The sequence below is a fragment of the Equus asinus genome, chromosome 1 (assembly GCF_041296235.1).
Source record: "Equus asinus isolate D_3611 breed Donkey chromosome 1, EquAss-T2T_v2, whole genome shotgun sequence".
NCBI lineage: Eukaryota > Metazoa > Chordata > Mammalia > Perissodactyla > Equidae > Equus > Equus asinus.
The window spans coordinates 125350436-125378291 of NC_091790.1; the positions used below are offsets into that span (position 1 = coordinate 125350436).

Here is a 27856-nt window from a genome sequence, read left to right on the forward strand (position 1 = left end):
TCAACAAAAGGGGCAAATAAAATACCTTAACCCACATCTTCAGCTGATAAAGGACATGAAAAATACCTCAATCCGTCAGTTCCTTTGACTTGAAAGAAGATTATTATGACAATGTTGAAACTTGTGGTGATTATGTTGTTGTGATGTAGGGGAGTGGCCTGCTTGGGAAATACGGACTAAGTATATGGCATCAGAGGACATCACGAAAAGTGGGGGACATCAATGTGACAGCTCATTGTTATATGGTTCAGCAAGAGATGTGCTCTGCACAGTACTCACAACTTCTGTATCACTTTAGGGTTGTATCAAAAGTTTTAGTTGGAGGCCAGCCCCATGGCACAGCAAAGTTCCGCTTTGGCCACCTGGGATTCACTGATTCAGGTCCCGGGTGCAGACCTACACATGACTTGTCAAGCCATACTGTGGCAGGCATCCCACATATAAAATAGAGGAAGATGGGTATGGATATTAACTCTGGGTCAGTCACCCTCAGCAAAAAGAGGAGGATTGGCGGCAGATGTTAGCTCAGCGCCAGTCTTCGTAAAAAAAAAAAAGTTTCTATTGTTCCTGAAAATGGGAATGTAAGAAAAACTTAGTTATCAGAATGTGATGGAAGAAGGTAAATGCCTCAAGAAATACAGTAGACATCCCGCTCCTTGTCTAGAGGCGGGTCCTACCCCGATGTTCCCTTCTCACCCACTGTGCTCCAGCCTTCCTCAGCTTCTCTCTCCTCCACCTCATCAGCATGGTCAGCAGAGGCCCTTCTAGAGATGAAAGCAGCTCAGACCAGGAATGGGGGTGTGCAAATTCGCTGTTACAGATCCTGACCCTCACTTGGATGTGCTAGTTGGCAGGGAACTGACTCAGAGAAAAGGGCTTAGCAGCTCTTCTGAGCTTAGATCCATCCTGTACAGTGTTTGTGTGTGTGTGTGTGTGTGTCTGTCTGTGTTTGTGAGTGTGTTCCCAATGACTTTTCTGCTTGAAACTCGTGACTGCTGAGGGCTTTCCCACATATCCTCTTAGTCGCATTTCACCTGCTGAAATCTCTTCCTCTCCAATACCCTAAGCACCAGCCACTCTGGCCCACCAGCCAGTCCTCACCGTCGTGCTTGCAGGCTTTCTGTGCTGGCCTATCCTCTGTCAGGTAGTCTGGTTGCCACTGGTCACGACCGTGTGGAACTTCAGAGCTGAGCACAAATATCATCTCCCGTTAAGTCTTCCTTACCCTGCTGTTTTAGTCACAGTTCTCCAGAGACCCAGGACCGGATTGATGTGGAGAGAGAGAGACTGATGAGAAGGAATGGGCTCATGTGATAACGGAGACCATCGAGTCCACAATCTGCCGTGTAGACTGGCTCCCTGGAGCCCAGTGGAGCCAATGCTGCAGATGAAGTCTGAAGGCAGTCTGATGGGGCATTCCCTCTTCTTAGGGGACGTCAGTCATATTGTCCCTTCCAGGCCTTCAACAGATTTGACAAGACCTACTGACATCGTGGAGGACAATCTCCTTTACTCCAAGTTCACCAATTTAAATGTTCATCTCATCCAAATCGTTCTCCAAATTGACAGACAAAATTTCCCATCACACATCCCCAAGATAATGAATCATCTTCTCTGCCCTCCTCTGTGTCCTCACACCTGAGGCCACAGTAAGCATATCACACTTGGTGAGAGGGATTTGTATACTCGTGTGCTCCACATTCACGTGGGCATTGGGAATACAATTTGTCCCCGTATCACTTTTGCTACAGATCCTAGGACATGCTCTGGGATCAATGACTTCCCTTGAGGAACAAGAGCTGAGAGAGGGCTTTCCTCGTGTGTGGGGCCCACTTTACAGCACAACCATCCGTGGCGAAAGCATACCTGAATCTATGAGTCTAATTGCACCTCCACTCAGATCATTGCTATGAATGCTGCCCATCTCCAACAGTGAAGCCCCAATGCATCCTCATCTTGGACCTTGTGAGGATAGCAGATATTGTGAACAGAAATGAGAGGGAGGTTGGGGTCCAGTGGGCCCTGCCTGCTGGGAGGGTCTTTGCCTCCTGTGAGGACTGGGGAGATCCTGAGTCCAACTCTCCCCCATCCATGAACCTTTTTGCCTTCCAATGAGGAAAATACACTAAGGCCTCCTACTGCACATGTTCTCCATGTCGAGAGGATGAGCTCCAAGGGAGCATAAGTTCCAGCGTCTAAGGCTGTGGGAATGTGGAGGAGGCCCGTGCCAGAGCACAGGGCTTGTGTGCACTTGAGGACTGGGACATGGGATAGCAGCAAATTCTGTGAAATGCCAGGTATAAAGGAGATGAGAAGGTTCTGGCCTGATTCCCTAGGGTCTCTATGCAGGAGGGTCCTGTGCTGGGTGGTGTGGAAGATCAGAGACACACAGGGGCTCGGCAGGTCCCAGGTTTGGGTGGGGCAAGATCTTGGTGGGCCCAGGTGATTTGCGTGTGGGAAGAGACTCCCATGCATAGGGCTGGGGACAGGAGCCTGGGTTGAATCCCCGGGAGGAGGCAACCAGGAAGGGTCCGGCAGCCCCACCCATGAGGCTCAGGGAAGTGGGCAAGTGACTGGGAGAACAGGAGAAGGCAGAAGACTGGCAGTAGAGACCTGGCAGGATGGCCTGGTGGGAGGAGGACAGGCCTCTGTGGGAATCTGGGCTACTCCTGACTCACCCCCACGCAAACACCTGGTCCACAGCAGACCCCAAGTTGGGTGGAATAGGCTCCTGAAGAAATGTTGATGGACATAGACTATAGATCACAATTACAGAAGCAGGAATCAGGAATCTGGATGAAATTCTGGCTTCTTTCCCTATGTTAGCTGCTTCATCTTTCATTCCATCCATTTCCTCATTTGTAACACAGGAAACGCTATCTCAGGGAATGACAAGCGATTCAATGAAGACATGGTGCAAGTGGCCCTGAGCCACACTTGCTGAGGACTCCCCTCACGTCTCCTAGGAAAGTCATGGGCCAGGGTCCCTGGTGATGAGAAAGATGGACCATGCGCTGCCTTCCTTTCTCACCTGAGGTGTCTTTGATGTGCGGAAAAACCCCCAAACACAAGACCCACCAAACAAGAATCAAGAATCTCTCAGGCTCAGCAGTCTGTGGTTTACCTCTTCATCCCCACATGAGCCTCTTTCAAAAGCTTTACTCTTTTTCTCCCCTCCTCCCACTTTTTATGTTTTGAAATCATATCTAATCTAATCATTTTGTGTATGTCTACCCATTACCCTCTTATCATTGAAATAGGTAATTTTAGTACTTCTGTCTTTTGACTTCCATATTATCTTCATAGGTGGTTCATCTGCTACCTTTACTGTATTTGTGACTTTGCCAGTGATTTTATTGCCTGGGGTTTTTTTTTTGATGATTTTCTTATTCCTATTTGTGATCTTCTCTTTCCCACTTAAAGAAGTCCCTTTAGCATTTCTTGTAGAACTGGTTTCTTGGTGATAAATTGCTTTAACTTTTGCTTGTCTGCAAAGCTCTTTATCTCTCCTTCCTTTCTGAATGATAACCTTGCCAGGTAGAGTACTTTTGGCTGTAGATTTTTTCTTTTCAGCATTTTAAATGTATTGTGCTAATCACTTCTAGCTTGTGGGATTTCAGCTGAGAAGTCAGCTGATAGCCTTATGGAGTTTCCTTTGTTTGTATCACTTGTTGCCTTTCTCTTGCAGCTTTTAGGGTTCTCTCTTTATCTTTCATTTTGGACATTTTAATTATAATGTGTCTTGGTGTGGGCCTCTTTGGGTTTATCTTGTTTGGTGCTCTCTATGCTTCCTGTACTTGGATGTCTGTTTCCTTCCTTAGGTTAGGAAACTTTTCAGCTATTATTTCTTCAAATAGCTTCTCTGCCTCTTTGTCTCTCTCTTCTCCTTCTGGGACACCTATATTACCAATGGTAGTGCACTTGATATAGTCCCAGAGTTTCCTTAGACCATTCTCATTCTTTTAAATTCTTTTTTCTGTTATCTGTTCAGCTTGGGTGATTTCCTCTAGTCTTTGGTCCAGCTCAACGATCCATTTAATCTGCTATTGAGTCCCTCTAGTGAACTTTTCATTTCCAGTACTGTGTTCTTCATTTCTGATTGGTTCCTTTTTATATTTTCCAGTTCTTTGTTGATGTTCTCACTGTGTTCATTCAATCTTCTCCAAAGATCAGTGAGCATCCTTATGACTTTTGCTTGAACTCTTTGTTCAGGTAGATTTCTTATTTCCATTTCATTTAGTTCTTTTTCTGGGGTTTTGTCCTGTTCCTTTGCTTGGAACACATTCCTTTACCTCCTCACTTTGTCTCTTTCTCTGCGCTTATATCTATGTATTATGTGAGTCTGCTATGTCTGCTAATCTTGAAGAAGTGGCCTTATGTAAGAGACGCCTTTTGAGGCCCAGCAGTGTGCTCCCCTTTTGTCACCAGTCCAAATGTTCCAGGAATGACCCCAGTGTGGGATACACGTGTCCTCCTGCTGTGGTAGGGTTGCTCTTATTGCAGGTACCCACTGAATCTAGCCATTTCCCCCCAGCCAGCTGTTTGTAAATTGGGTACCAGGAGCCCCAGCACAGTTGGCTACAAGGTCTAATGGCACACTCCTGTTGCAGTTATTCTGTTAAGTGAGTAGGCACCCAGTGTGGCTGGTTGCTAGGCTCAAAGACTTACAATTGCTGTAGGCATCAGGCCTGCAAGGCTGTTGTCAGCCCTCTCAGGATTGCAGCTAAGTGGGGCTGGCCCCAGGCATGGGAGCACCCAACTGTTCCAGTCTTTGGAAAGCAGGGCTGATCCCCTATCAGGCTGTTTGTGAAGCATAGGTCTTCTGCCACTGATAAGCCCCACCCTCCACAGGTCCACACACATCGTCAACATACTCCTGGCCCTTTCACACTTCCTGACCTCCTGGAGCATGCCCAGTTACCCTACTACAGAGGCTCCCACACACTCCACCAGTGCCCCACACACTCCACCTGCTCCTCATGCAGTCCCTGCCCCACAGAGGCAGACACACTCACCTGCCTGCAGAGGATTGAGGCACTCAGTCAATGCAGGCCAAGTAGCCTGAGGGCTTGCTGTTGAGTGGGGCCAGTCCTTAGGGTGGGCTCCCTGCCCTGGCTGAGCTGGATTAAATCTGTGCTCTGGTAGATGTGGCAGACCCCTGGGCTAACAGACCAGGAGAAGAACTCCAATGGAGTCTGCCAGCGTCTGTGTCACCACACCTGTACTATGTCACAACAATGGCTGCCACCAATGTCTCAGTCTCTGGAGAGGTCTCACCTCTCACTGAGATGCACCCAGAGGCTACCAGGTAAGCCTCTTTTCACCAAAGGACTGCACACTTTTCTTTCTGGTGATTTTAGTTTGCTTTCTGAGATGGGTGAATTTGTGTCTGGTCCCTTTAAGAGCTGTGTTATTCTGCTTATGTCCTATAGCTTTTCTGGGAGTATTCCCCATTGCAGTTAACAGCCAGTGAAGGCAGATACTATGGCACTTGTCTCAGCTGTGCTGAGTCTGAAGGATGCTTATAGCAGTAATATGCCCCTGCTCAGGTCCCTTGCTCCTCAAGGGAAGGCTGAGCACCTTAGGTTTGCTCCCAGCCCATCGTGAAGCTCCACAGCTCACAAAGGTGGCTTTTTTTCTGTCCAGAAGAAATTTCTGCCTCTTCCACCTCAGTCAGGATTGTCCCTTGTTGTGGAGATTCTTTTTATCTGGTTTTCTGTTCTCTCTCTGGGGTAATTTTTCCAAGAATAGTTGTAACATGGTTGTGTTCATGGGAGCAGGTGAGTTCAGGGTCTGCCTATGCCACCATCTTGATGGGATCTCTAAATACTTTTCTTTAACTCAGTATATATGACTCAAGTTTTTATTTAACCCCAGTTATTATTTCAACATGTTATCAATATTAAAAAATAATAATGAGGCGAGGCATTTTTATGCTAAATCTTTGAAATCTGGTGTGACTTTTACACTACAGTACATCTCAGTTTGGGCTACCCAGACTTCAAGTGCTCAATAGCCAAATGTGGCGAAGACTACCTGTTAGATCTTGCAGCTTTAGATTTTATAATTATCAGGCAGGTATTTTAAAATAACTATGCTTACTATGTTTAATGAGCTAAGAAAAAGATGAAAAATTCAATATAGAATTGGAAATTATATAAAAGTGATAGAGGATATTTGAATTATGGAATAATCCAAAACCGTAAAATTGAATAACTGAAATTAACCACTCAGTGGATGCCTTTAGTAGCAGCTTATACACACCCGAGGAGAGAGCTGGTCAACTGGATTGATCATCAGAAAAAATTATGTAGAATGAGGTATAGAAAGACAAAAGGGTGGAAAAATCCAGAAGAAAGAGAAGAGACATAGCAGACACATGAGAAGGTTTACAGCACGTTAATTCGAATCCTAGAGGGAGAGGTAAGAGACAATAGGGGAGAAGTTGTTTTTGAAGAGATAATGGCTGAGAATTTTTCAAGACTAATTAGAAATCTGTTGTCACTTTCATTGTCTTTCCATTGACGAGAATCTTAGGAAGGGTTGCTTTAAAATTTTCCTTCTTCAAGTTTTTCTCTTTGAAGCTCTTGAAGATGTTGTGCAATTTCACCACAATGTAGCTAGGAGCGACCTGATCTTTATATATCTTACTTGGGATTTATTGTGTTTCCAGAAATGGAAGATTAATGTCTTTCATAAAATCTGGAAAATACTTAGCTATTAGCTCTTTGAAAATTTCCTGTCCCTCATTTTCTCTCTTCTCTACTTTTGGAAGCCCTGTTAGATGTAAGTTGGACCATTTCATTGTGGATCCCTATTTTCTACCTCTCTCTTTAGTTTCAGAATGAAACTCTCACCACTGAGTTTTGAATGAGTTTTCAAATTAATCATCCAGTTCACTGATGCTCTATTGAAACTAGGTCTAATACGCTGGTTCACCAATAAGTTGAGTTTTTAATTTTAAACTTTCATTGTTAGAAGTTTTGTCTGGTTCTATTTCAAATATAGCTGGTCTTTTATGATAGCGTCTCATTATTTGAAATGTTTTTATTCATTCCTTACACTTTAATGATTTAAATACAGATATTTTACAGTTTCATTGATAGTTTTATATCTGTATTTCCTGAGGACCTAACCTGCACTGTTGAATGGGCTTATTTCACTTACTGTGGGTTGAGTCTTGATGTGTTCTGTAAGTTTAAAACATGAGCTTTTCTTTTGACTTCATAAAACTTGGAAGCAATAACTTTCACAAGCTAACCCCTGAGTTCATATATCTCTTCACTGGAAAGGATAGAAGAAAAGAGGAGGGGCCCACACTAAGGTTTAGGGCCTGTTGATGCTAAAGGGGTTTAGCAAACTCAGGCCTGACTCAGACCAGAATCCCTATTTGGGAGAGTCTCTTTGGGTCCAGTGGGAGGTAAGGTGGGGAGAGCAGGCTCACAAGTCAGGGGCAGGACTCACATTTGAGTGAGAGCTGCATGGTGGCTCCATGTGATGTGTCAAGGGGAAGGGGACTCCTCCAGGGGGCTAAGAGGAGAGGGGCCTGGGTCTAACCCGGGGAGAAGGGCTGGCAGACTCATGTCTAAAGGCTGGAGCTCAGGGCTGTGTTGTCACAGAAAGAGCAGCTTTGAATCCTTTTGTGCCGTAGAAACTTGGAAATACAAATTCGGAACACAGCTCCCCAAACTTTCGCAAAGAGGAGTTATTTTGTTTACCAAAAGGTCTTGGGCTCCACTGGGATCAAAACTACTAGAAAACGTACTGTCGATGACAGGACAGCTAAGGGCTGTGTTCAGCCCCTTTTTCTAAAACCGGAGTGTTCTCGAGAAGGAAAATCTTGCGTGGTTTAAGAAGATCAGCAATGATTGTGAATGTGGAATAGAGACAGGAGGGCCAGGAGGATGGGTGCAGGCAAGAAGGGCTGAGGGGCAGGAGGGGCCTAATTTGAGTTACAGGAGGAGATAATTTGAGTTACAGGAGCATCACCAGATCCAGACCAGGCGAGGAGGGACTAGGTGGCGCCGGGCCAGGGGCGTGGTGAGCGGCGCCCAGGAAACCCCGGGTTCCGGTTCGTGTTGGGCAGCGCAGCGCAGAGCCAGCCAGGCGAGAAGGAGCCCGCCCAGGGTATGCGGGGGAGGGAGGAGCGCCGCGGGCCAGGGCGGGGCGAGGCGACCCAGGCGACGCGCGGCGACACCGGCGATGAGCCTTTGCGCCGTTGAGCTGTGGCCAGTGAGGGCGGGCCTTGAGAGCTCCTGAGATAAAGTCCGGTCCGCTGCTCACGGGCCAGAAGGTACTCAGGTTGCCTGACAGTCTACCGGGCTCTGCGCGCAGCTGGGTCCCCGTCCCCGCTGCAGGTAGTAATGGGGTGGACTGCGGGCATCAAGTTCACTCCGGGCCTCCTGCTCCTGCTCCTGCTCCCGCAGCGGGACTGTCCCCGGGCGGCACGTGAGTTCGGGATGAAGCTGCGGGGAAGTGTGGTGGGAGATGGATTAGGACGGGGAAGGGACGCGGGGACCCACGGGCGCTGCCGTCTCCCCTTGAGTATTTATCGCGGGCTCTCGTCCTCTCGGTGGTTGTCGCCTGTGCGAAAGGGGAGAGCGGAGAAAGGAGAGAATTTGGAGAATAAGAAACGCAGGAGAAAGGGAGGGGGAGGGCGTGGCGGGAAAGGCTGCTGAAGCCCCCAGGGCCCATCCCGCCCGACCCTCCAGAAGTGGGAGCCTGGGCTCTTGACACCCGGGGGCGTGGTCAGGACAGGGGTGTTCCCGCAGGGTCATAACCCCAGAAGCAGCCTGCCCTCCTCTGCTCACACCACTGTCCCCACAGACCCTCCATCCTCCCCACCGCTGTCCCCTGGGAGGTTCCCAGCGCGCTTGGCCAGCAGCTCACAGCACGTGTAGCCCCAGCCACTGTCCCTCCGGAGTCCCTGCTTCCCAGCCCCAGCTCACAGCCTTTCACTGCCCTCCTCACCCCGTCTCCATGCACCCCACGGCCTCCAACACCTTCCCAAATGGGAACTGCCCCCAATCACCTCTCTACCAACTGACCCCTTATCCCCTCTCCTCAGGACACAGACCAGCAAAAGCCCCCACTCCTGGCCCGCAGAACGTAGAGTAGGAGGGACTGGAGGCGGGGGCGTGGTTCCTGCCCGACAAACTCCTCCTCCTCCTCCAGCAACCAATGGGCACGAGCCTAAAGCTGCTGAAGGGGCGGGGCCGGGCGGGGGCGGGGTTTGCTCTTCAGCCCAGCCCTTCAGACGCTCTGGCTGTGGCAGAGATGGGAGCCATGGGGGTGCCTAGAGGTCTTTTTCTCCCCACACTAGCGCTCACTTGCGTTTTCCTTTCACAGATGCTCACTCTCTTTGCTATGACTTCACTATCCTCCCTAAGGCCAGCCCTGGACAATCCTGGTGTGAGGCTCAAGGCCAGGTCGATGAAAAGACTTTTCTTTCCTATGACTGTGGCAGCCAGGAGGTCAAATCCTTGAGTCTCCTGGGAGAGGAGGTGAATGGCACGAGGGCCTGGCAGGAACAGATGGAAACGCTGAGAGACGTGGGGAACTTGCTCAGACAGCAACTGCTGGACGTTAAACGAGAGAAATACACGGACAGGGGTAAGTGAGAAAGTCCAAGTGCAGGGGAGAGCAGGTTGTGGGGTTAAGTGCGTTGATTGTAATCATGTAAAAAAAAAAAGGATGGGATTCCCATGTAGCCCAGCAGAAAGGGCAGGCCTTGGAGGAGACAATGGGATAGATACAAAGGGGCCCAGAGGGGTGGACACTGGGGTGGCCGGGGACAAAGGATTTGTCCAGAACAGAGGCTGACCTCTTTCCCATGGTGGGGACAGACCCTCTCCCGCTGCAGGGCAGGATGCTGTGTCAGTGTGAAGCCAATGGATGCACGCGCGCATCCTGGCAGTTCGGCTCCCAAGGACAGACTTTCCTCCTCTTTGACTCGGAGAACAGAACCTGGAAGGTGCTTCACCCTAGAGGCAGACGGATGAAAGAGAAGTGGGAGAGTGACAGGGAAGTGACAGAGTTCTTCAGGAAGATCTCCATGGGCGACTGCAGGAGCTGGCTTGAAAGTTTCATGGTGCACTGGGAGAAAATGCTGGAGACAACAGGTACCTGAGAAGAGGAGGAGGAAGGGGCAGCTCTCTGGAGACCAGAGCAACACAGCTCACCTTCTGTGTGTGTGTGTGTGTGTGAAAGGGTGATCCATCCACAGCGAGTTCTTCCTGGGAGAATAAGGGCCATAGGTCGGCTCTACCGCCCTTCCTTTCCCTTCTCACTCCTGGCGTCTCTTCCTCACTGCACATGCCTCTCGTCCACTCACCGTGGATTTCTGGCTGACCCCAAACATGAGGGCATCCTTCTGTGTCCAGACCTTTTCTTCTTACTGTTCCCTCTTCTTATCCTCACTATTCTTTTTCATCTCACCTGTTCTATTTCTGAAAATCCTTCAATCCCACTGCAAATGTCAGTTCCTGAGAGCACGACTCTCCCACCGCCCTCAGGTGTCACCTCCTCTGTCACAGCAGCAGCGATTGGTTACATTGTAACCCTTGCTTCCCCCATTATCTGGGTGAGCCCCTTGGGGACAGGGCCCATCTCCTCTCCCTGCCTACCTCAGGGCCTGTCACAGCAGCTGCCACAAGTAAAGGGCTGGAAAATGTCTGCATTGTAGGATCATCTGGGGCAGCAGGAGCTGAGGAGGAGTCTCCTCAGAGGAGATGTGGAGTCTGGACAGGGGCTGTCACTCTTCCTTTTCCATTTCAGCCTCACCAACCATGGCCCCAGCTACGGCCTCATCCAGGGCCACGGCCGTCATGCCCATCACCTGGGTCCTCGCGGTGACCATGCTCACCTGCTCTCTTCTCCTTGGCCTCTGAGGCTGAGTCCGTCACAGTAACAGGTACTGAGAGCTGACAGCCTGGTGGGAGGGTGGGGAAAGGTGGATTCTCAGCCCAACCCCTGCCCCCTCACTGAACTTTCTCATCATGGGAATGCGACCAGGGGAGTAAGTCCTCGTATCGCCCTATAGCAATTGGACAAGTTCAGCTCTGAGTTCTGATCTCCTCACTGGAAGGCGAGTGGGAAAGGGGAGGGGCCCATACTAAGTCTTAGGGCCTGTTGGTGCTAAAGGGGTTTAGCAAAGTCAGGCCTGACTCAGACCAGAATCCCTGTTTGGAAGAATCTATTTGGGCCCAGTGGGAGGCAGTGTGGGGACAGCAGGCACACAAGTCAGGGGCAGGACTCACATTTGAGTGAGAACCGCACAGTGGCTCCATGTGATGTATCTAGGGGAAGAGGACTCATCCAGGAAGCTAAGAGCAGAGGGGCCTGGGTCTAAGCCCAGGAGGAGGTCTGGGAAGGCCTTGCAGCCTCAACTCAACAGGCTGGAGTGCAGGGCTGCGTGCCCACAGAGGGTGCCTTGGGTCCCAGCAGGTGAGACAGAAGGAGAACAGTAGAGACTGTGTAGGAGGAGGTCAGGAGGAGGCCCGTCCTCCACGGAACAAGGGGAATTGTGGCTCAGTATGTTGCATCACCTGGCGGCCAGCCTCCTGCAGACCCCAGATCCTGAGCCACTGAGTGGCGCCTCCCTGGAGCAGAGGTGACTCTGGAGATAGGTGGGACTGAGCTGCTATTGATGCCCACAGCTGAGCTGGCCCAGGGATGGATGGGGTGGGGGACAGGGCCAATCACACTGAGAGCTCTGTGTGCTGCCAGCTAAGATGCTGAGAGAGAAGGAAAAGACAGGTATTTGCCAGCAACCTTCCCCAAGGCTACAGGTGTCAGGATGCAGGCCCTTCTCTTCCATCAGAGCTCCCACCAGGTCCTTTAGGCCCTCCCGTCAGAGGGAGAATCAGGACCTGAGTAAAGGGAGCAGATTGATTCATTACTTGCTATAGTCATGAGCCTCAACTTCTGGTATCAGGACCTGGGGCTGCCCGTGATATGGGAAAGGGAGGAGGAGGTTGATACAAGCTGGTGGAACCAGGGAGCGGGTGGCAGCTGAGGGGAAATACAGGAGCCTCAGTGAGGGTGGCACTGGAGATGGGGAGTGACTGGGGAGCCGACCCAGGAGACCTGACCCAGGATTTCCTGAGCCACTTGGACCAACACTGTTTCCTTTCTGAAGGCTGGCGATGCTCCCAAGGAGGCCCTGAGAGTGTGGTCCGTGTCACGACTCTGCTGTTTGGTTGGCCACCTTTGCATTACCAGCTGTTCATTTCTAGACCACCAGGAGCTCAGACCTTACAAATCCAGAGACCACCATGAGATCATGAAGAGACAGTCCATGCGACATCTCAGGTCCCTCATTGCATTGGGTGATTCTCCTTTTCGGTGCCTTTCCTTAACATATTGTGCCCCTTCCTCTTGGTGCTCAGTGACGGAATTCTTGCATTTCAACTTGAACTGCTTGAGCAGGAAACATCAAGAAGGAGAACATGTTCCGTCTTCTTTTTTTGTTTTGGAAAATGACCTTCTTGTCTGCATCCTGACCCTGTTCTTGCAAATGATAGTGCCAGAAAAATATTGTGTGAGACTACAGAAACTCAGGGATTCTTTCTCTGTCCTAAGAAACAACCTCTGTCTTTTGCAAAGTACCTTTTTTTTTCAGGAAGATCAGTCCTGAGCTAACATCTGCTGCCAATCCTCCTCTTTTTGCTGAGGAAGACTGGCCCTGAGCTAACATCTGTGCCCATCTTCATGTATTTTGTATGTGGGATGCCTGCCACAGCATGGCTTGATGAGCGGTGCCATGTCCACACCTGGGATCCGAGCCAGCAAACCCCGGGCCGCCGAAGTGGAACATGCGAACTTAACCGCTACGCCACTGGGCCGGCCCCAGAACAATGTTTTATTTATGATTTTTCTCTTTTGTAACTTACTACCCTACAATCATATTTATATAAACAGTTCTATATTCTAAAAAACTTAATTATTTTGGAGTTTTCTTTTATCACCCAGGAGAGACTTTGTGGCATCGCTATTCCTCCACGTTGCAGGGCACTTACAGCTGGTGATTCTGCTGGATTTTGTGGAAAGAGAGAATTGAAGGATCCCTCTGAAATGAACAAGCAGTCCAGCTGTCGGTCTCCAGCTTATCCTGATGCCCCGGTAGAAACAAATATTCTGGGACTTAAGGAAGGAGGATCTTCCTGATTTCAGCCCAGATCCCCCGCCCCAGCAGTGACTATCCTGTGATCCCTCCACCCTGGCTCGCCTCCTTCAGTGAGAAGTCCATCTGCACAGCAGAAACAGCTCTACTTCTAAAAGATGTTTTCTTTCCCCTGAGACAGAGGGTCAATATCCAGAATATATAGTGCACTCCTACAAATCCATAAGAATAAGTCTAATTGTCCCAAGATTTGAGAAAGGGTTTTGAGCAGTTCAGAGAAGGTGATATGTAACATATCCCACAGAATCAAGATAACAGAAAAGAACAATGGGCGCCCTCACACCCAGCAAATGGGCAAACTGTGAAATATATCAGGTGGAGGACAGGAAATGGAATAACGGGTGTTTGCTTACACTGTTAGTAGGAGTGTAAAAGGAGTCACTCCTTTGACATGTGTTTCACCAGTGCCCCACAGTGGACGATGTGTTCTTCCTACCACACAGCCATCCCACTGTTGGGTCCAGGCTGGCAAACGTGGACACCAAAGCATGTGGTTGTCTATTGTGGTGGTGTGTGTCATGGCAAAAAAACGCATTAAGATAGCCAACTGAAGTAGGATATATTTTTCAATATGGTGAAAAGATTTCTATTTCTCTCCACTTCAGAGTAGATTATCTTTAATACTATTAAAAATAAAACCACCAGCTGATAGATGCAAAACTTTTAAACCTTTCAAATATATATTTGAAAACTTCCGGCTGACATACAATAGCAGTGGTCACATGAATCTAAAGCTCTCCACGTACATTTAAAAACTGCCCAGATCAATAAAAGGGGCAAATAAAATACCTTAACCCACGTCTTCAGCTGCTCAAGGACATGAAAAATACCTCAACCCATCAGTTCCTTTGACTGGAAAGGACACTACTGCAACAATGTTGACACTTGAATGGAGTCTGAGGAGTAGACAGCAGTCATGTGGTGACCGGAAGTCTATGTCGGTGATTATATTGTGGGGTAGGGGAGCACCCTGGTTTGGAGGAAATACATACTAAGTATATGGCATCAGAGGACATCACCAAAAGTGGGGGACATCAGTATGACAGCTTAGTATCATATGGTTCAGCAAGAGAGGTGCTCTGCACAGTACTCACAACTTCTGTATCACTTTATGCTTCTATCAAAAGTTTTATTGTTACTGAAAATGAGAATCAAAGAAAAACTTAATTTTCAGAATGTGATGGAAGAAGGTTAAAGCCTCAAGCAATATAACAGAGCTCCTGCCTCCTGGGGTGGCGTGTCCTCCCCGATGTTCCCTTCTCGCCTTCTGTGCTCCAGCCTCCCTCAGCTTCTCCCTCCTCCACCTCAACCGCATGGTCAGCCCAGGCCTTTCTAGACAGAAAAGCAGGTCAGGCCTGGAATAGAAGGTGTGCAAATTCTCTGTTACAGATCCTGACTCTCACTTGGATGCAGGAGCTGGCAGGTACCTGACTCAGAGAAAAGGGCTTGGCGCCTCTTCTGAGATTAGATGCGTCCTTTACAGGGGATGTGTGTGTGTCTGTGTCTGTTTGTGTGTGTGTGAGTGTTCCCAATGACTTCTCTGCTTGAAACTCATGACCACTTAGGGATTTCCCACGTATCCTCTTAGTCACATTTCACCTGCTGAAATCTCTTCTTCTCCAATACCCTAAAGACCAGCCACTCTGGCCCACCTGCTGGTCATCACCATCACGCTTCCAGGCTTTCTGTGCTGGCATAATCCTCTGTCGGGTATTCTGGTACCCACTGGTCAATGCCCTGCGGAACTTGAAAGCTAGACAGAAATACCATCCCCTGTTGTCTTCCTTATCCTCCTGTTTTAGTCACGGTTCTCCAGAGACCAGGACCAGATTGATGTGGAGAGAGAGAGAGAATTATAAAGAATGGGCTCACGTGATTATGGAGGCCATCGAGTCCACAATTTGCTGTGTAGACTAGCTCACTGGACCCTGTGGAGCCAATGGTGCAGACGAAGTCTGAAGGCAGTCTGCTGGGGATTCCCTCTTCTTTGGGGACCTCAGTCATTTTGTTCTTTCCAAGCCTTTGACTGATTTGACAAGGCCCACCAACATCATGGAGGACAATCTCCTTTACTCCAAGTTTACCGATTCAAATGTTCATCTGATCCAAAACATTCTCCAAGTCGACGGATAAAATTTCCCATCACACATCCCCAGGCTAGATGAGTCATCTCCTCCCCGCTCCTCTGTGTCCTAACAGACGAGTCCACAGTAACACCATCACACTTACTGAGAGGGATTTGTAGATTTGTGTCTCCATACCACATGTGGGCAGTGGGAATAGAATGTGTCCCTTTATCAGTTTTGTAAAACAGAGTTTAAGACACATTGTGGCTCAGTCGCTCTGGGATCAATGAATTCCCTGGGGGAACAGGAGCTGAGAGAGGGCTCCCCTCATGCATGGGGCCCACTTTACAGCACAACCATCTGTGGCCAAACCATCCCCTACTCCCTGGCTTTAACCCCATCTCCACTCAGTTCATCGCTATGAACACTCTGACCATCGCCAACGGAGAAACCCTCACACATCCTTGTCGTGGTCCTTGTGATGGCAGCAGGTACTGTGGGCAGAAGTGGGTGGGAGGTGGGCATCCAATGGCCCCTGCCTGCTCTGGGGGTCTTTGCCTCCGTGATGAATGGGGAGACCCTGGGTCCCGCTCTGCCCCATCCACTGAGCTTTTACCCCATTAGAAGTGAAAATAGACTAAGACCGCCTACTCAGCACTCCCTTCTCCATGTGGAAAGGATGAGCTCCAAAAGATGAGAAGTCCCCAAGGTCCTGAGGCTGTGGGAGAATGAAGGAGGCATGAAGTAGGGTACAGGGCCTGTCAGCACTTGAGGACAGGGACAGGGGGCAGCAGAAAATTCTGTGAATTCACAGGTGTAAAAGAGATTAGAAGGTTTTGGCCTGATTCCCTAGGGTCTCTATGCAGGAGGAGCCTGTGCTGGGTGGTGTGGAAGACTAGAGACCCATAGGGGATGGGCGGGACCCAGGTCTGGGTTGAGCAAGAGCTGGGTGTGTCCAGGTGATCTGTGTCAGAAGAGACTCCCCTGCGTAGGGCGGGGACAGGAGCCTGAGTTTGATCCCAGGTTTTATTCTCCATGCCCACATGAGGCCACCACTACTTAAATGTTGTTGGACAGTGTGAGAATCTAAAGGCCTAGGAGGCTAAACCACCAAATCCAGACTCAGCAACCCGGTGAGAGGACCCTTCAGAGGGCTCCAGATGGCCCTGGTGCTGCTTTGAAAGCTTGTCAGCTCAGAAAACTTGGAAAGACAAATTCCTGACTCAGTACCTCAAACATTTCCCAGAGAGAAGTTAATTTGGTTATCCAAAGGTCTTGGGCTTCACTGGGATAGAAACTGCTAGAAAACGTGTGGTGAATGAGAGGATGGCTAAGGGCTGTGTTGAGCCCCTTTCCATAGGACAGGAGCGTTCTCGGGAGGGAAAATCTTGGGTCATTTACGGAAAAGCAGGAATGAGTGTGACGTGGAATAGAGACCAGAAATGAAGCGGGGAGAGGCAGCAGGAGGATGGGTGGAGGAAAGAAGGGCCGTGAGAAGGAGGAGGAGGAGAGAAAGAGTTAAGGAAATAAATACCTTCCGAGGCTCTGCCAGGCTCAGTGTGGGGCGGAGCCACAGTGTCAGGATCCCTGGAATGCAAAGTGACTCATTCCCTGTTGCAGCTGAGAGCTCAAGTTTGTCCGCTGAGCTGGATCGACACAGGTGGAGATGGCACGTACCTTGTGCCCCAACTTCCGTCTCCTGCTGTGGGAGTGTCCCTGGGCAGCGCGAGGCTATGAGTTTGAGATGGAACCTTCAAGGGGGTGAGGGGAGGGAGATGGCGGGGAGGGGAGGATGAAGTAGGATGTGGCCGGGGGACGCGGGGACCCCAGGAAACTTCTCAGCCAGTGGCATCGCCGTCCCCTGCTCCAGGCCTCTCTGCAGGCCCATTTCTGCCTCCTGGGACACTGTGGCATGGCTGTCACCATCCAGACAAAGGGAGGGCCTGGAGATGGGCAACTTTGTGGAACAGGAAATGCAGGGGAATGGGAGGGGGGAGCCAGGGAAGGGAGAGAGGGCATGGCAGAGAAAGGCTGCTGAAGCCCCCAGGGCCCAGCCCACCTGCCCCTCCAGAAGTGGAAGCCTGAGCCCCTGGCACCCGGGGTGTGGGAAGGACAGGGGGAGTTCCTGTGGAAGAGGATGGGACAAGCCACTGTCCCCACACACCCTCCATCCTGCCCACTGCTCTCCCCTGGGAACTTCCCAGTGCGTTTGACAAGCAGCTCACACGCACTGCAGCCACTGTCCCTCAGGAGTCCCTGCTCCCCATCCTGAACTCACACCCTTTCAATGCCCACCTCAGCCTGCTTGTGCACCCCAGGGCCTGCAACACCTCCCCACTTGTGAAGTGGCCCTAATCACCTCTCCACCAACTGACCCCTAACCCCCTTGCCTGAGGACACACTCCAGCAAAGGCCTCCAGGCCTGGCCCCAGAACCTGGAGTAGGAGGGACTGGAGGCACAGTGTGCTTTTCTAGGAGGTGGAGACTTCCTCTCCTCCAGCAAGAGAGGGGCCCCAGCCTTGAACTTCTCAGGGGGAGGGGCTAGCAGAGGCAGTCCTTCCTCAGCAGCCCAGCCCTTCAGAGAGCCCCTTGCTCTCACAAAGATGGAGGTGGGGGCCCTAGGGGTCCTTTTTTCCCAACCCCAACCCTCACCTGCATTTTTCCTTCACAGCCGCTCTCTCTCTTTGCTATGACTTCACCATCATTCCTAATCCCAGACCTGGACAACCCTGGTGTGAGGTTCAAGGCCAGGTCAATGGAAATGTTTTTCTGTCCTATCACTGTGGTAGCGAGAAGTTGAAACCCATCGGTCCTCTGGGGTTGAAGGTGAACAATATAGACGCCTGGGAGAGACAGTCAGAAGCTCTGACAGACCTGGTGGAAGAGCTCAGGAAGAAACTGCTTGACATTAAACCAGAGATTGCCACAATCAGCGGTGAGTCTGGAAGGCTCAGGGCAGAAGTAGAACAGTTTCTGTAGCGTTAGGGAGCTATGGTGTTTGTGTAAAAATTGGAAGTTGGTCCCACACAGGAGGCCCAGCAGCCAGAGCAGACATAGAGGATCAAGTAGGACAGGAGATACAAAGGGACCAAAGAAGTGGACACTGGGGCGGGCTGGGGGGTGGATTTGTCCAGACCAGAGGCTGACCTCTTTCCATGGGGGGCAGATCCTGTTACCCTGCAGGGCAAGATGCTGTGTCCCTATAAAGCCAATGGATGCAGCAGCGGATCCTGGCTTTTTGAGGCATGTGACTCCGAGAACGAAAACTGTACAGTGTTTGATCCTGGAGAGAGACTGCTGAAAGAGACACTGGACAACGACAGAGAAATGAGCATGTTCCTCAGGAAGATCTCAAATGGAGACTGCAGGAGCTGGCTTGAGCAATTTTTGGTGCACTGGGAGAAACTGCCGGAGACAACAGGTAACTGAGAAGAGAAGGAGGAAGCAGTAGTTCTTTTTAAATGAGGTCGACCTAACCCACTGTGTGTGTGTGTGTCTGTGTGTGTGTGTGTGTGTCTGTGTGTTTGAAAGGGTGATCCATCGACTGTGAGTTCTTCCTGGGAGAACAATGGCCATAGGTCAGCTCTACCACCCTTCCTCTCCCTTCTCACTCCTGGCATCTCTTTCTCACTGCACATGCCTCTGTCCACTCACCATGGATTTCTGGATGACCCCAAACAAGAGGGCATCCTTCTGTTTCCAGACCTTTACTTCTTACAGTTCCCTCTTCTTAGCCTCACTTTCCTTTTGCATCTCACCTGTTCTATTTCTGGAAATCCTTCAGTACCACCTCAAATGTGAGGTCCTTTGAAGACCTCTCCCACCACCCTCAGGTGTCACCTCCTCTTCGGTCACAGCAGCAGTGATTGGTGACATTGTAACCCTTGCTTCCCCACTAGCTGTATGAACCCTTTAGGGACAGGACCTTCTCCTCTCTCCTTTCCTACCTCAGGCCCTGTCAGAGAAGCTGCCACATGTAGAGGGGGAGAAAATGTCTGCATTGTAGGATCATCTGGGGCAGCAGGAGCTGAGGAGGAGTCTCCTCAGAGGAGACGTGGGGTCTGGACAAGGGCTGTCACTCTTCCTTTTCCATTTCAGCCTCACCAACCATGGCCCCAGCTACAGCCCAATCCAGGGCCATGGCCATCACTCCCATTGCCTGGATCCTCCTGGTGACCGTGCTCACCAGCTCTCTTCTCCTTGGCCTCCTAGGCTGAGTCCTTCATACTAACAGGTACTGAGAGCAGATTGAGAGGGGAGGTAGGGGCACATTACCTGGAGTGAGGAAGGGAAAGGAGAATTCCCAGCCCAACCCCTGCCTCTCACTGAACTTGCTCATCGTGGGAATGAGACTGGGAGAATAAGAACTCATATAGCTTGATAGCAGCACCCTGGACAAGCTCAGCCCTGAGTTCTGGTGTCTCCACAATGGCAAAGCCAGCGGGAAAGGAGAGGGGCCCACCCCAAGGCTTAGGGCCTGTTGATGTTAAAGGGGTTTAGCAAAGTCAGGCCTGACTCAGACCATATCCTCTGTTTGGGAGAGTCTATTTGGGCCCAGTGGGAGGAGCTGTGGGGACAGCAGGCACACAATTCAGAGGCAGGACTCACATTTGAGTAAGAGCTGCATGGTGGCTCCACAGTATGTGTCAAGGGGAAGAGGACTCATCCAGGGGACTAAGAGCAGAGGGGCCTGGGTCTAAGCCCAGGAGGAGGGCTGGGAAGGCCTTGCAGCCTCAACTCAACAGGCTGGAGTGCAGGGCTGCGTGCCCACAGAGGGTGCCTTGGCTCCCAGCAGGTCAGGCAGAAGGAGAACAGTAGAGCCTGTGTAGGAGGAGATCGGGAGGCGGCCAGTTCTCCATGGAACAAGGGGAATTGTGACTCAGCCTGTTGCATCACTTGGCAGTCAGGCTCCCGCAGACCCCAGATCCTGAGTCACTCTGTGACCCCTCCCTGGAGCAGAGGTGACTCAGGGGATAGGTGGGACTGAGCTGCTGTTGATGCTCACAGCAGAGCTGGCCCAGGGATGGATGGGGTGGGGGACAGGGACCATCACACCGAGAGCTCTGTGTGCTGCCATCTAAGAGGCTGGGAGAGGAGGAAAAGAAGGAAGTTTGCCTACAGCCCTCCTCAAGGCCACAGGTGTCAGGATGCAGGCCCTTCTCTTCCATCAGAGATCCCACCAGGTCCTTTTAGGCCCTCCCATCAGAGGGAGAATCAGGACCTGAGTGAAGGGAGCAGATCAATTTAGTACTCTCTTTAGTCCTGAGCCTGAATGATTGGTAGCAGGGCCTGGGGCTGCCTGTGACGTGGTAAAGGGAGGAGGACATTGGTACAAGCTGCTGCACCCAGGGTGGGGGTGACAGGTGAGGGAAATACATGCCCCTCAGTGGGGGAAGGGCTCCAGATGGGGAGTGACTGGGGAGCTGACCCAGGACTTCCCCAGCCACTTGGACCCACACTGTTTCTTTTCCAAAGGCTGATGATGCCCCCAAGAAGCCTGTGAGAGTGCGGTCTGTGTCAGCAGCTCTGCCTTTGGTTGACCACCTTTGGATCACCTGCTGTTCATTTCTAGACCACCAGGAGCTCAGATTCCACCAATCCAGAGGCCACCATCAGATTACAGTGAGACAGTCCACGCAGCATCTCAGGTCCCTTGTGGCCTTCCGCAATGCTGCTGCTCAGTGCTGTTGCTGGACACGTTGTTCCTGTTCCTCTCGGTGCTCAGTGATGGGATTCCTGCACTTCAGCTTGAACTGCTTGAACAGGAAATCTCAGCAAGGAGAACATTTTCCATCTTCTCCTTTGATTGTGGAAAATCAGATTCTTTTCTGCATCCTGAGCCTGTTCTTGCAAACGGTGTTGCCAGAAAAATATTGTGTAAGACTACAGAACCTCAGGGATGCTTTCTCTGTCCTGAGAAACAACCTCAGTGTCTTTCAAACAAACCAATACTTTAGTTAAGATTACTTCCTCTAGTCATTTATTACCTTATAATAGTATTCAAATAAATATTTTTATATTCTAAAAAACTTAATGTTGTAATTTTCTTTTACCACTCAGTAGGGAATTCATGGTATTTCACTCTTCCTCTACATTATGGGGCAAATGTAACCTGTGGTTCTGCTAGATTTCTTGTGGAAACAGAGAGTTTAAGGATCACTCTTAAATTAACAAGCAGTCTGGATGTCAGTCTCAAACTCTATGCGAATACATTGATGCAAACCAATACCCTGGGAGTTAAGGAACGAGAATCTTCCTGATTTCACCCCACAGCCCCCTGCCCCAGCGGTGACTGTCCTGTGATCCCTCCACCCTGGCTCGCCTCCTTCAGTGAGAAGTCAGTCTTCACAGCAGAAACAGCTCTACTTCTAAAGTTGTTTTGTTTCTCCCCAACAAGCATCAGAATCCAGAATATATAACGAACTCCTACAAATAAATAAGAATAAGTAATTCTCCTAACATTTGAGCAAATGTTTGGAGCAGTTCAGAGAAGGTGAATAAGCCTGTAAAAAGATTGACCATATCCCAGATCATCAAGATCACAGAAAAGAACAATGGGCACCCTTGCACACCCAGTGAATGGACAAACTGTGAAATGTATCAAGTGGTGGACAGGCAATGGAATAACAGGAGTTCTTATACATTGTTAGAGGAGTATAAATGGTATTACTCCTTTGACACACATTTCACCAGATCCCAACCTTGGACGCTATGGTCTTCCTACGACACAGCCATCCTATGTTGGTTCCAGGCGGGCAAATGTGGACCACAAAGCATGTAGAGATATGATTGTGTATTGGAGTGTCGTGTGTCATAGCTCAAAATGAGCTTTAAGATATCCAAGTGAAGTAGAATATATTTTTCAATGTTGTTAAAATATCTCTGTATTTCTGTTTCTATTTCAGAATAGGTCATCTGAAACGTCTATTAAAAATGAAACGACCAAAATCCCAGATGAAAAAATTTTAAAACGTTCCAATATATAGTTCAATACTTTTGTTTTAAGCCTCTAAAATTTTACTTTGTTAGTTTTTGCAATAAACTTAGCCTACTTTGACGTTAGGCTTCATATTTTTAATCTTTCTCTTTCTTTTCACTTTAACAATGTCTCTTGAAAGCAATGTATGTCACTGGGTTGTTTTTTAATCCAAAATGAGAATTTCAGTATTTTAATTGGTGAGTTATAATTTACATTTATTATTATTACTAGGATATGGGACTTATTTCTCCCATCACATTTTTCAATTTTCATGCTTTTATTTATTTATTTATTTTTTTTAAGATTTTATTTTTTCCTTTTTCTCCCCAAAGCCCCCCGGTACATAGTTGTGTATTCTTCGTTGTGGGTTCTTCTAGTTGTGGCATGTGGGACGCTGCCTCAGCGTGGTCTGATGAGCAGTGCCATGTCCGCGCCCAGGATTCGAACTAACGAAACACTGGGCCGCCTGCTGCGGAGTGCGCGAACGTAACCACTCAGCCACGGGGCCAGCCCCTCAATTTTCATGCTTTTAAAAGAAAATTTCTCCTCCGTACCTGCTTCCCTTCTACTGAAATGAGTTTCCTTCTTTGGTGTAATTGTTACACGTTCTCATTTTTGCTCCTATTGATTGCCCTTAGCCTATGACCCATACTGATCTGTATTCACATTTACTTACTTATTACCACTGTTTTTGTTAATCCTTAATAAGAAAATATTTGGTGCACTTTCATGTGTCTTTTGTGTGCCGCCTCTGAGGCCATTTTTCTGATATTGTCTAGAATTTCATTTGTGGGATATTTATGGCCATACTTTTTCTTTTCTGTTATCTAAACTCTCCGCCTCCTGCCCTTTTTTTAGGCAACACTGATCTTTAACTAATTATTTGGTCACTCATTCTCCTATTTCTCTTGTGTTTCCTGGATGTGTTTCTCTCACTATTGGAGTAGTTTGTTAAAAAGTATTTTCAACCTGAATCTTTATGGGGAAAATATTCTTTAGACTTTATAGGTTCAAAAATATTTTTAAGCACTGTGGTTTCAGGATTCTTAAGATTTTTCTGTTTTCTGTCCCTTGGTTAATCAATCAAACACTAATCTGGATACTGCTCCGAAGGGGCTTTGCAGATATGATTAAGGTGACTAATTAGTTGACCTTAAAATAGGGAGATTATCCCAGATTATCTGAGTGGGCCCAATGTAATCCCATGAGCACTTACACGGGAAGGACTTTCTGTGACTGGAGGCAAGAAGGATGTGGCAGAGGGAGAAGTCAGAGAGATCTGATGTGCTCTTGCCGACTCTGAGATGTGGGGGCCATAGGCTAGGCCTGGAAAGAGGCCCCAGGAGCTAAGGAGAACCCCTGGCTGGCAGCCAGCAAGGAAGGAAGGGGTCCTTCAGTCCCCAGACTCCAAGGAAAGGGATTCTATCGACACTCTGCATGAGCTGGAAGCAGATTCGTCCCAGGGCCTCCAGCTGAGAGCCCAGCTTGTCGGCACCCTCGTTTTGGCCTGGTGAGACCCAGAGCAGCGGAACTAACCACGCCAGCTCAGACTGTGACCCACAGACCTGGGAGAGAACGAATACGTGTTGATCCGAGCAGCTAGGTGTGTGGCGACGTGTTATGGCTGCAGTAGAAACTAATACAGACACCCTCCTACCTAAATGAGAATTTGACTGGATATAAAATTCTAGGCCCCAAACTCTTCATTCACATGTTTGAAAGAAATTCTCCTTGGCCCTCCTGCAACCAGGATTGCTTTCGAGAAGTTGCTGTTGGTCTGCCTCCTTCTCATGTCTGTAGTTTCTCAGGGGTGATTTGGGGAGAGGCCAGAAGACTGTGCTCGTCTCTGTCCAGCTGACTCTGCTCTATCCTGTGCTGCCAGTCGTGGTCTTGTGGGGGAAAGTTTTAAAGCTTTTTCAACCAATCGATCAATAGATGCACTTAAAGGTGTGACAGGCTTATTGTGTTTCTTTTGTTCAGGTACTGCTGGTCTCCTGTCCCTCTACCTCTTATAAAAATCAAATTTATTTAGGTGTAATTTACAGACAAGACTCCCCTGCTTTGGGGCTACAAGTAGCCGGAAGTCCCTTATCTGTGGGAGTGTGAGAGAAACGTGGAGGCCTCTGGCCACGTTACAAGGCGTGTTCCCAGGCTGTGGGAGTAAAAGCAGATGAGTGATGCTGCTTCAGCCAGGACTCATCCTACCAGCCTCTAAATTCTAGAGAGAATTATGTGTCCAAGCAGTACCATCTTCAGGTTTGCAGAGGCAAAAGACTAATGATATTTTCAGTGAAACACTTGAGCTTTTCGACAAAGTGAGTGCTGGACCCAGATTAAGTCTCTTTCACTAGCGATCACTTTCATATTTTATACATTTCATAACATCAGCCTGCATAATCCTAGATTTATTACAAATATGATAGATATTTTAAGAAACTATCCAATCTCTTTCAGTCGTTGGAAACACATATCAATTCTAGGCTTTTAAAAAATAGCCACATTGTAGAATATTAGCACCCTTTAAAAACTGAACTCAGCTGAATCACTCAGATTATTAGATATTTTGAGGACTGTAACAGAAGCTTAATGAAAAATTTTAAATAGTTTAAAATGCATTTTTAGAATATACCTAAAAGGTGTGAATTATAGTAACACTTTGCTTTGAGGAGCAATCATTCATTTTGGATTTAACGTGTAAAGTCAGGAGACTTGCACCTTTCAGAGCACAAACGAGCATGAAAAGCCATATGACCAGAGCTCCTGTATATGATGCTGACACAGCTCCTTGCAAGGTGAGCATTTTTCTGCCTAGAAACAGCATAATTGACTGTTGAGCTCTAGCTGGCAGACACCACGTGACGTGGCAGCAGCAGGGCCAGGAAACCAGGAAAATGTTCTGCTAGAAAGTAAATGGCTTCAAGTCTTTTACTGCAAATCACTTTGGCTAAAGTCCTCTAACTCCCAACAAGCTAATGCAAAGGGCACAACAGCAACAATGACGAACGACAGTTAAGCCTCTGATTTCCGCAATATGGATGAAAATTCTCAATAGAGGGAAGAAACATTTATCTGGGAAAAAAACGCCTATGGACATAAAATGAAAAGATAGTAATAAGATATTTTCCACGAAAGTGTTCTGTTTTATTAGTACGCATGTGCTAAACATTTAATGACACCTCTAATCAGACAATAATTTTATTTTCCAATTTTTTCTAATTTTTTATGCATTACAAGGCATTTTCTCTTTTTCCCCCACAATATTAGAGGTTAAAAAAATTGCTCCTGTCAGAGAATGCCATTGATTTTAATTACTGTCAAAATGTTTCTTCTCTCTTCATAAAAGTCATCTTTATCTCAAAAGGGACTGCTTGCCTTCTGTCTGATTGCTGCTTGTAGAACATTCTCACCCAATGTTATTTGAAATCTCTCTTATCCCTCTCTTTTTTTGTAAGGACCTCTCCTGGTCTCCATTTTGAGCCAAAAAGATTCATCTTCGTGATGGTAATTTTGAGACTCTCTGCTCGCCCCTGTGGAAACTTTAAGCCAGTCCCTGGTCCTCCATGGCTGAGTCAAAGGTTACCGCAAGCAATGCTCATTTTCTCACAAAGCCAGGTTTACTATTTGGTAGTCATTGGTGGGAAAGAGAATGGACTGGGCCATAGCGTGAGCGGTTAAGGACGTTCCCTGGGAAAAGAGAGGGAGAAAAAGGAGGAGAAGAATGAGAAGGAGGGGAGAAAGCTGAGACGGAGTCCTCTGTACCACAAACAGGGTTCAGGTGGTGGTGCACGGCTATTGCTCACGGGACGAACACCTGCCCAGGATTGTCCCACTGATTTATCGCTGTCGCCTCGGCTCTTTCTATTAGCCGGGTGGAGGAAACTGCTCTCGATGTTTCTTGAAGACACTCCACCTAGGCCTTTCTTTCAGAGCTCAGGATTTTGGAAAAAAGAAAGGAGTCTTTTCTATTTTCTCCTCTGCCTTGAATCTCTCCTGAGGGAAAACCTAGAAAGCTACTTGCTTAGATGGTGAGAAGGGAAGGTGGAAGTATTAAGAGAAAAATCTAGTGTTTGTCTTTATGTCACTGCCATAAAGTCGACTCAGCTGACATAGGTCAGATTAGGTTTTACTCTCTTGAAGTTTAACGTGGATAAGAACACGTGAGAATCATTCACTGCTCCTCCTCCTGTGTGTTCTAACTGGCTAAGAGTCAAGATGAATTTATCCATCTTTCACTGAGAGAGATGCTATTTTAGGTTTGGAGTTTTGGCTTTCAGTCTCCAAAGCGAGAAGGATGTGTAACTCCCGTGTTAAAAGCACAGCTGAGTTTACATGGGAGGGAAATTTACAGGGGCCAGACGTGAAAAGAGCTGAAAAGCAGGGTGGTAAGACAAGGGTAGACACTGGCTTTCCAGAGGCTCTTGGAAGGGCAGAGGGTGGTGGGAGGGCAGAGAAGGGAGGTGGGGGTGTTGGCCTCAGTGTGCAAGGGCCGTCCTCCATAGATTTTACTCCTCCAGGGATCGGAGATTAGGCTATTGGGTATACCAACATGAGAAACTGGAATGGGGACACCATGTAAAGCTGAGATATAGCGAAAAGACGGATTAGAAAAAAATGTGCTCGGGGCACAGAGAGACAATGTGAAAGGAGATGCAGGCAAAATTCTGAGTCTTGGCCTGGGTTCTGTGAGTAAAAACCAAACAAATGAATAAAAAATTCTTCTCTCACAATTAATAACTATAGGCTGTTCTTACCTGGCTTTCAGTTTAGAATTTACTCTGTTGAGAAGTTGATGCGGGATTCTTCAAGCCACAAATTTAGAGTTCAAATGACTCCTGGTTAGTGGAGCTCCCTGGGCGTCTAGCAGAATCAAACACAGTACCCCTCCAGAAGAACACCACCTCAAGCATGCTGCAGAGATTTCCTGCAGATAAGGCCCTGCCCAAGAAAAGCTCATAGTTTAAACTTACAGAACACGTCAAGACTCAAACCACAGTAGGTGAAATAAGCCCTTCCAAGATGGTAGGTTAGGCCCTCAGGAACGATGCGTATCAGAACTACCAGAAGAACTATATGTATATTTATCATCAAAGGCACACAGGAAGGAATAAAAAACACATTACCAATAATGGGTCACCATCAAAAAAGACCAGCTGTATTCGAAATAGAATCAGAAGAACTTTCTAGCAAGAAATAATATGTTTTTTAAAATTAAAAACTCAACACACTGGTGAACCAGAATACTAGACCCAGTAGGAGAGAAAATCAGTGAACTGGATGATTAATCTGAAGGGATCATTCAAAAAAATTCATTGGAGAGATAGGGGCCAGCCCGCTGGCATAGTGGTTAAGTTCAGTGTGCTCCGCTTCAGCAGCCCATGTTCGTGGGTTTGGATCCCAGGCACAGACTTACACCATTCATCAAGCCATGCTGAGGCAGCATCCCACATACAAAAATAGAGGATGATGGGCACAGATGTTAGCTCAGGGCCAATCTTCCTTAAGCAAAAAGAGGAAGATTGGCAACAAGTATTTGCTCAGGGCCAATCCTCCTCACCAAAAGAGAAAAAAAAATTCAATGGAGAGAGTTTCATTCTGAAACTATAAGAGAGAGGTATAAATTATGGATCT

At 48.3% G+C, this 27856-nt stretch overlaps 2 protein-coding genes across 2 annotated transcripts; both read left to right on the forward strand.

Moving 5' to 3' along the window:
* The first annotated feature begins 8153 nt into the window (after window positions 1-8153).
* LOC106837312 (UL16-binding protein 1-like) lies at window positions 8154-12931 on the forward strand. The gene is made up of 5 exons (XM_044768129.2): window positions 8154-8448; window positions 9349-9612; window positions 9846-10121; window positions 10777-10912; window positions 12140-12931. The coding sequence occupies exons 1-4, from the start codon at window positions 8364-8366 to the stop codon at window positions 10887-10889; spliced, it is 738 nt and encodes a 245-aa protein (XP_044624064.1). The 5' UTR covers window positions 8154-8363; the 3' UTR covers window positions 10890-10912; window positions 12140-12931.
* A 2738-nt stretch (window positions 12932-15669) lies between these two features.
* On the forward strand, window positions 15670-21271 carry LOC139039709 (UL16-binding protein 1-like). Its single transcript, XM_070517139.1, has 5 exons — window positions 15670-15766; window positions 17921-18184; window positions 18416-18670; window positions 19348-19483; window positions 20725-21271. The coding sequence occupies exons 1-4, from the start codon at window positions 15670-15672 to the stop codon at window positions 19464-19466; spliced, it is 735 nt and encodes a 244-aa protein (XP_070373240.1). The 3' UTR covers window positions 19467-19483; window positions 20725-21271.
* Window positions 21272-27856: the final 6585 nt, after the last annotated feature.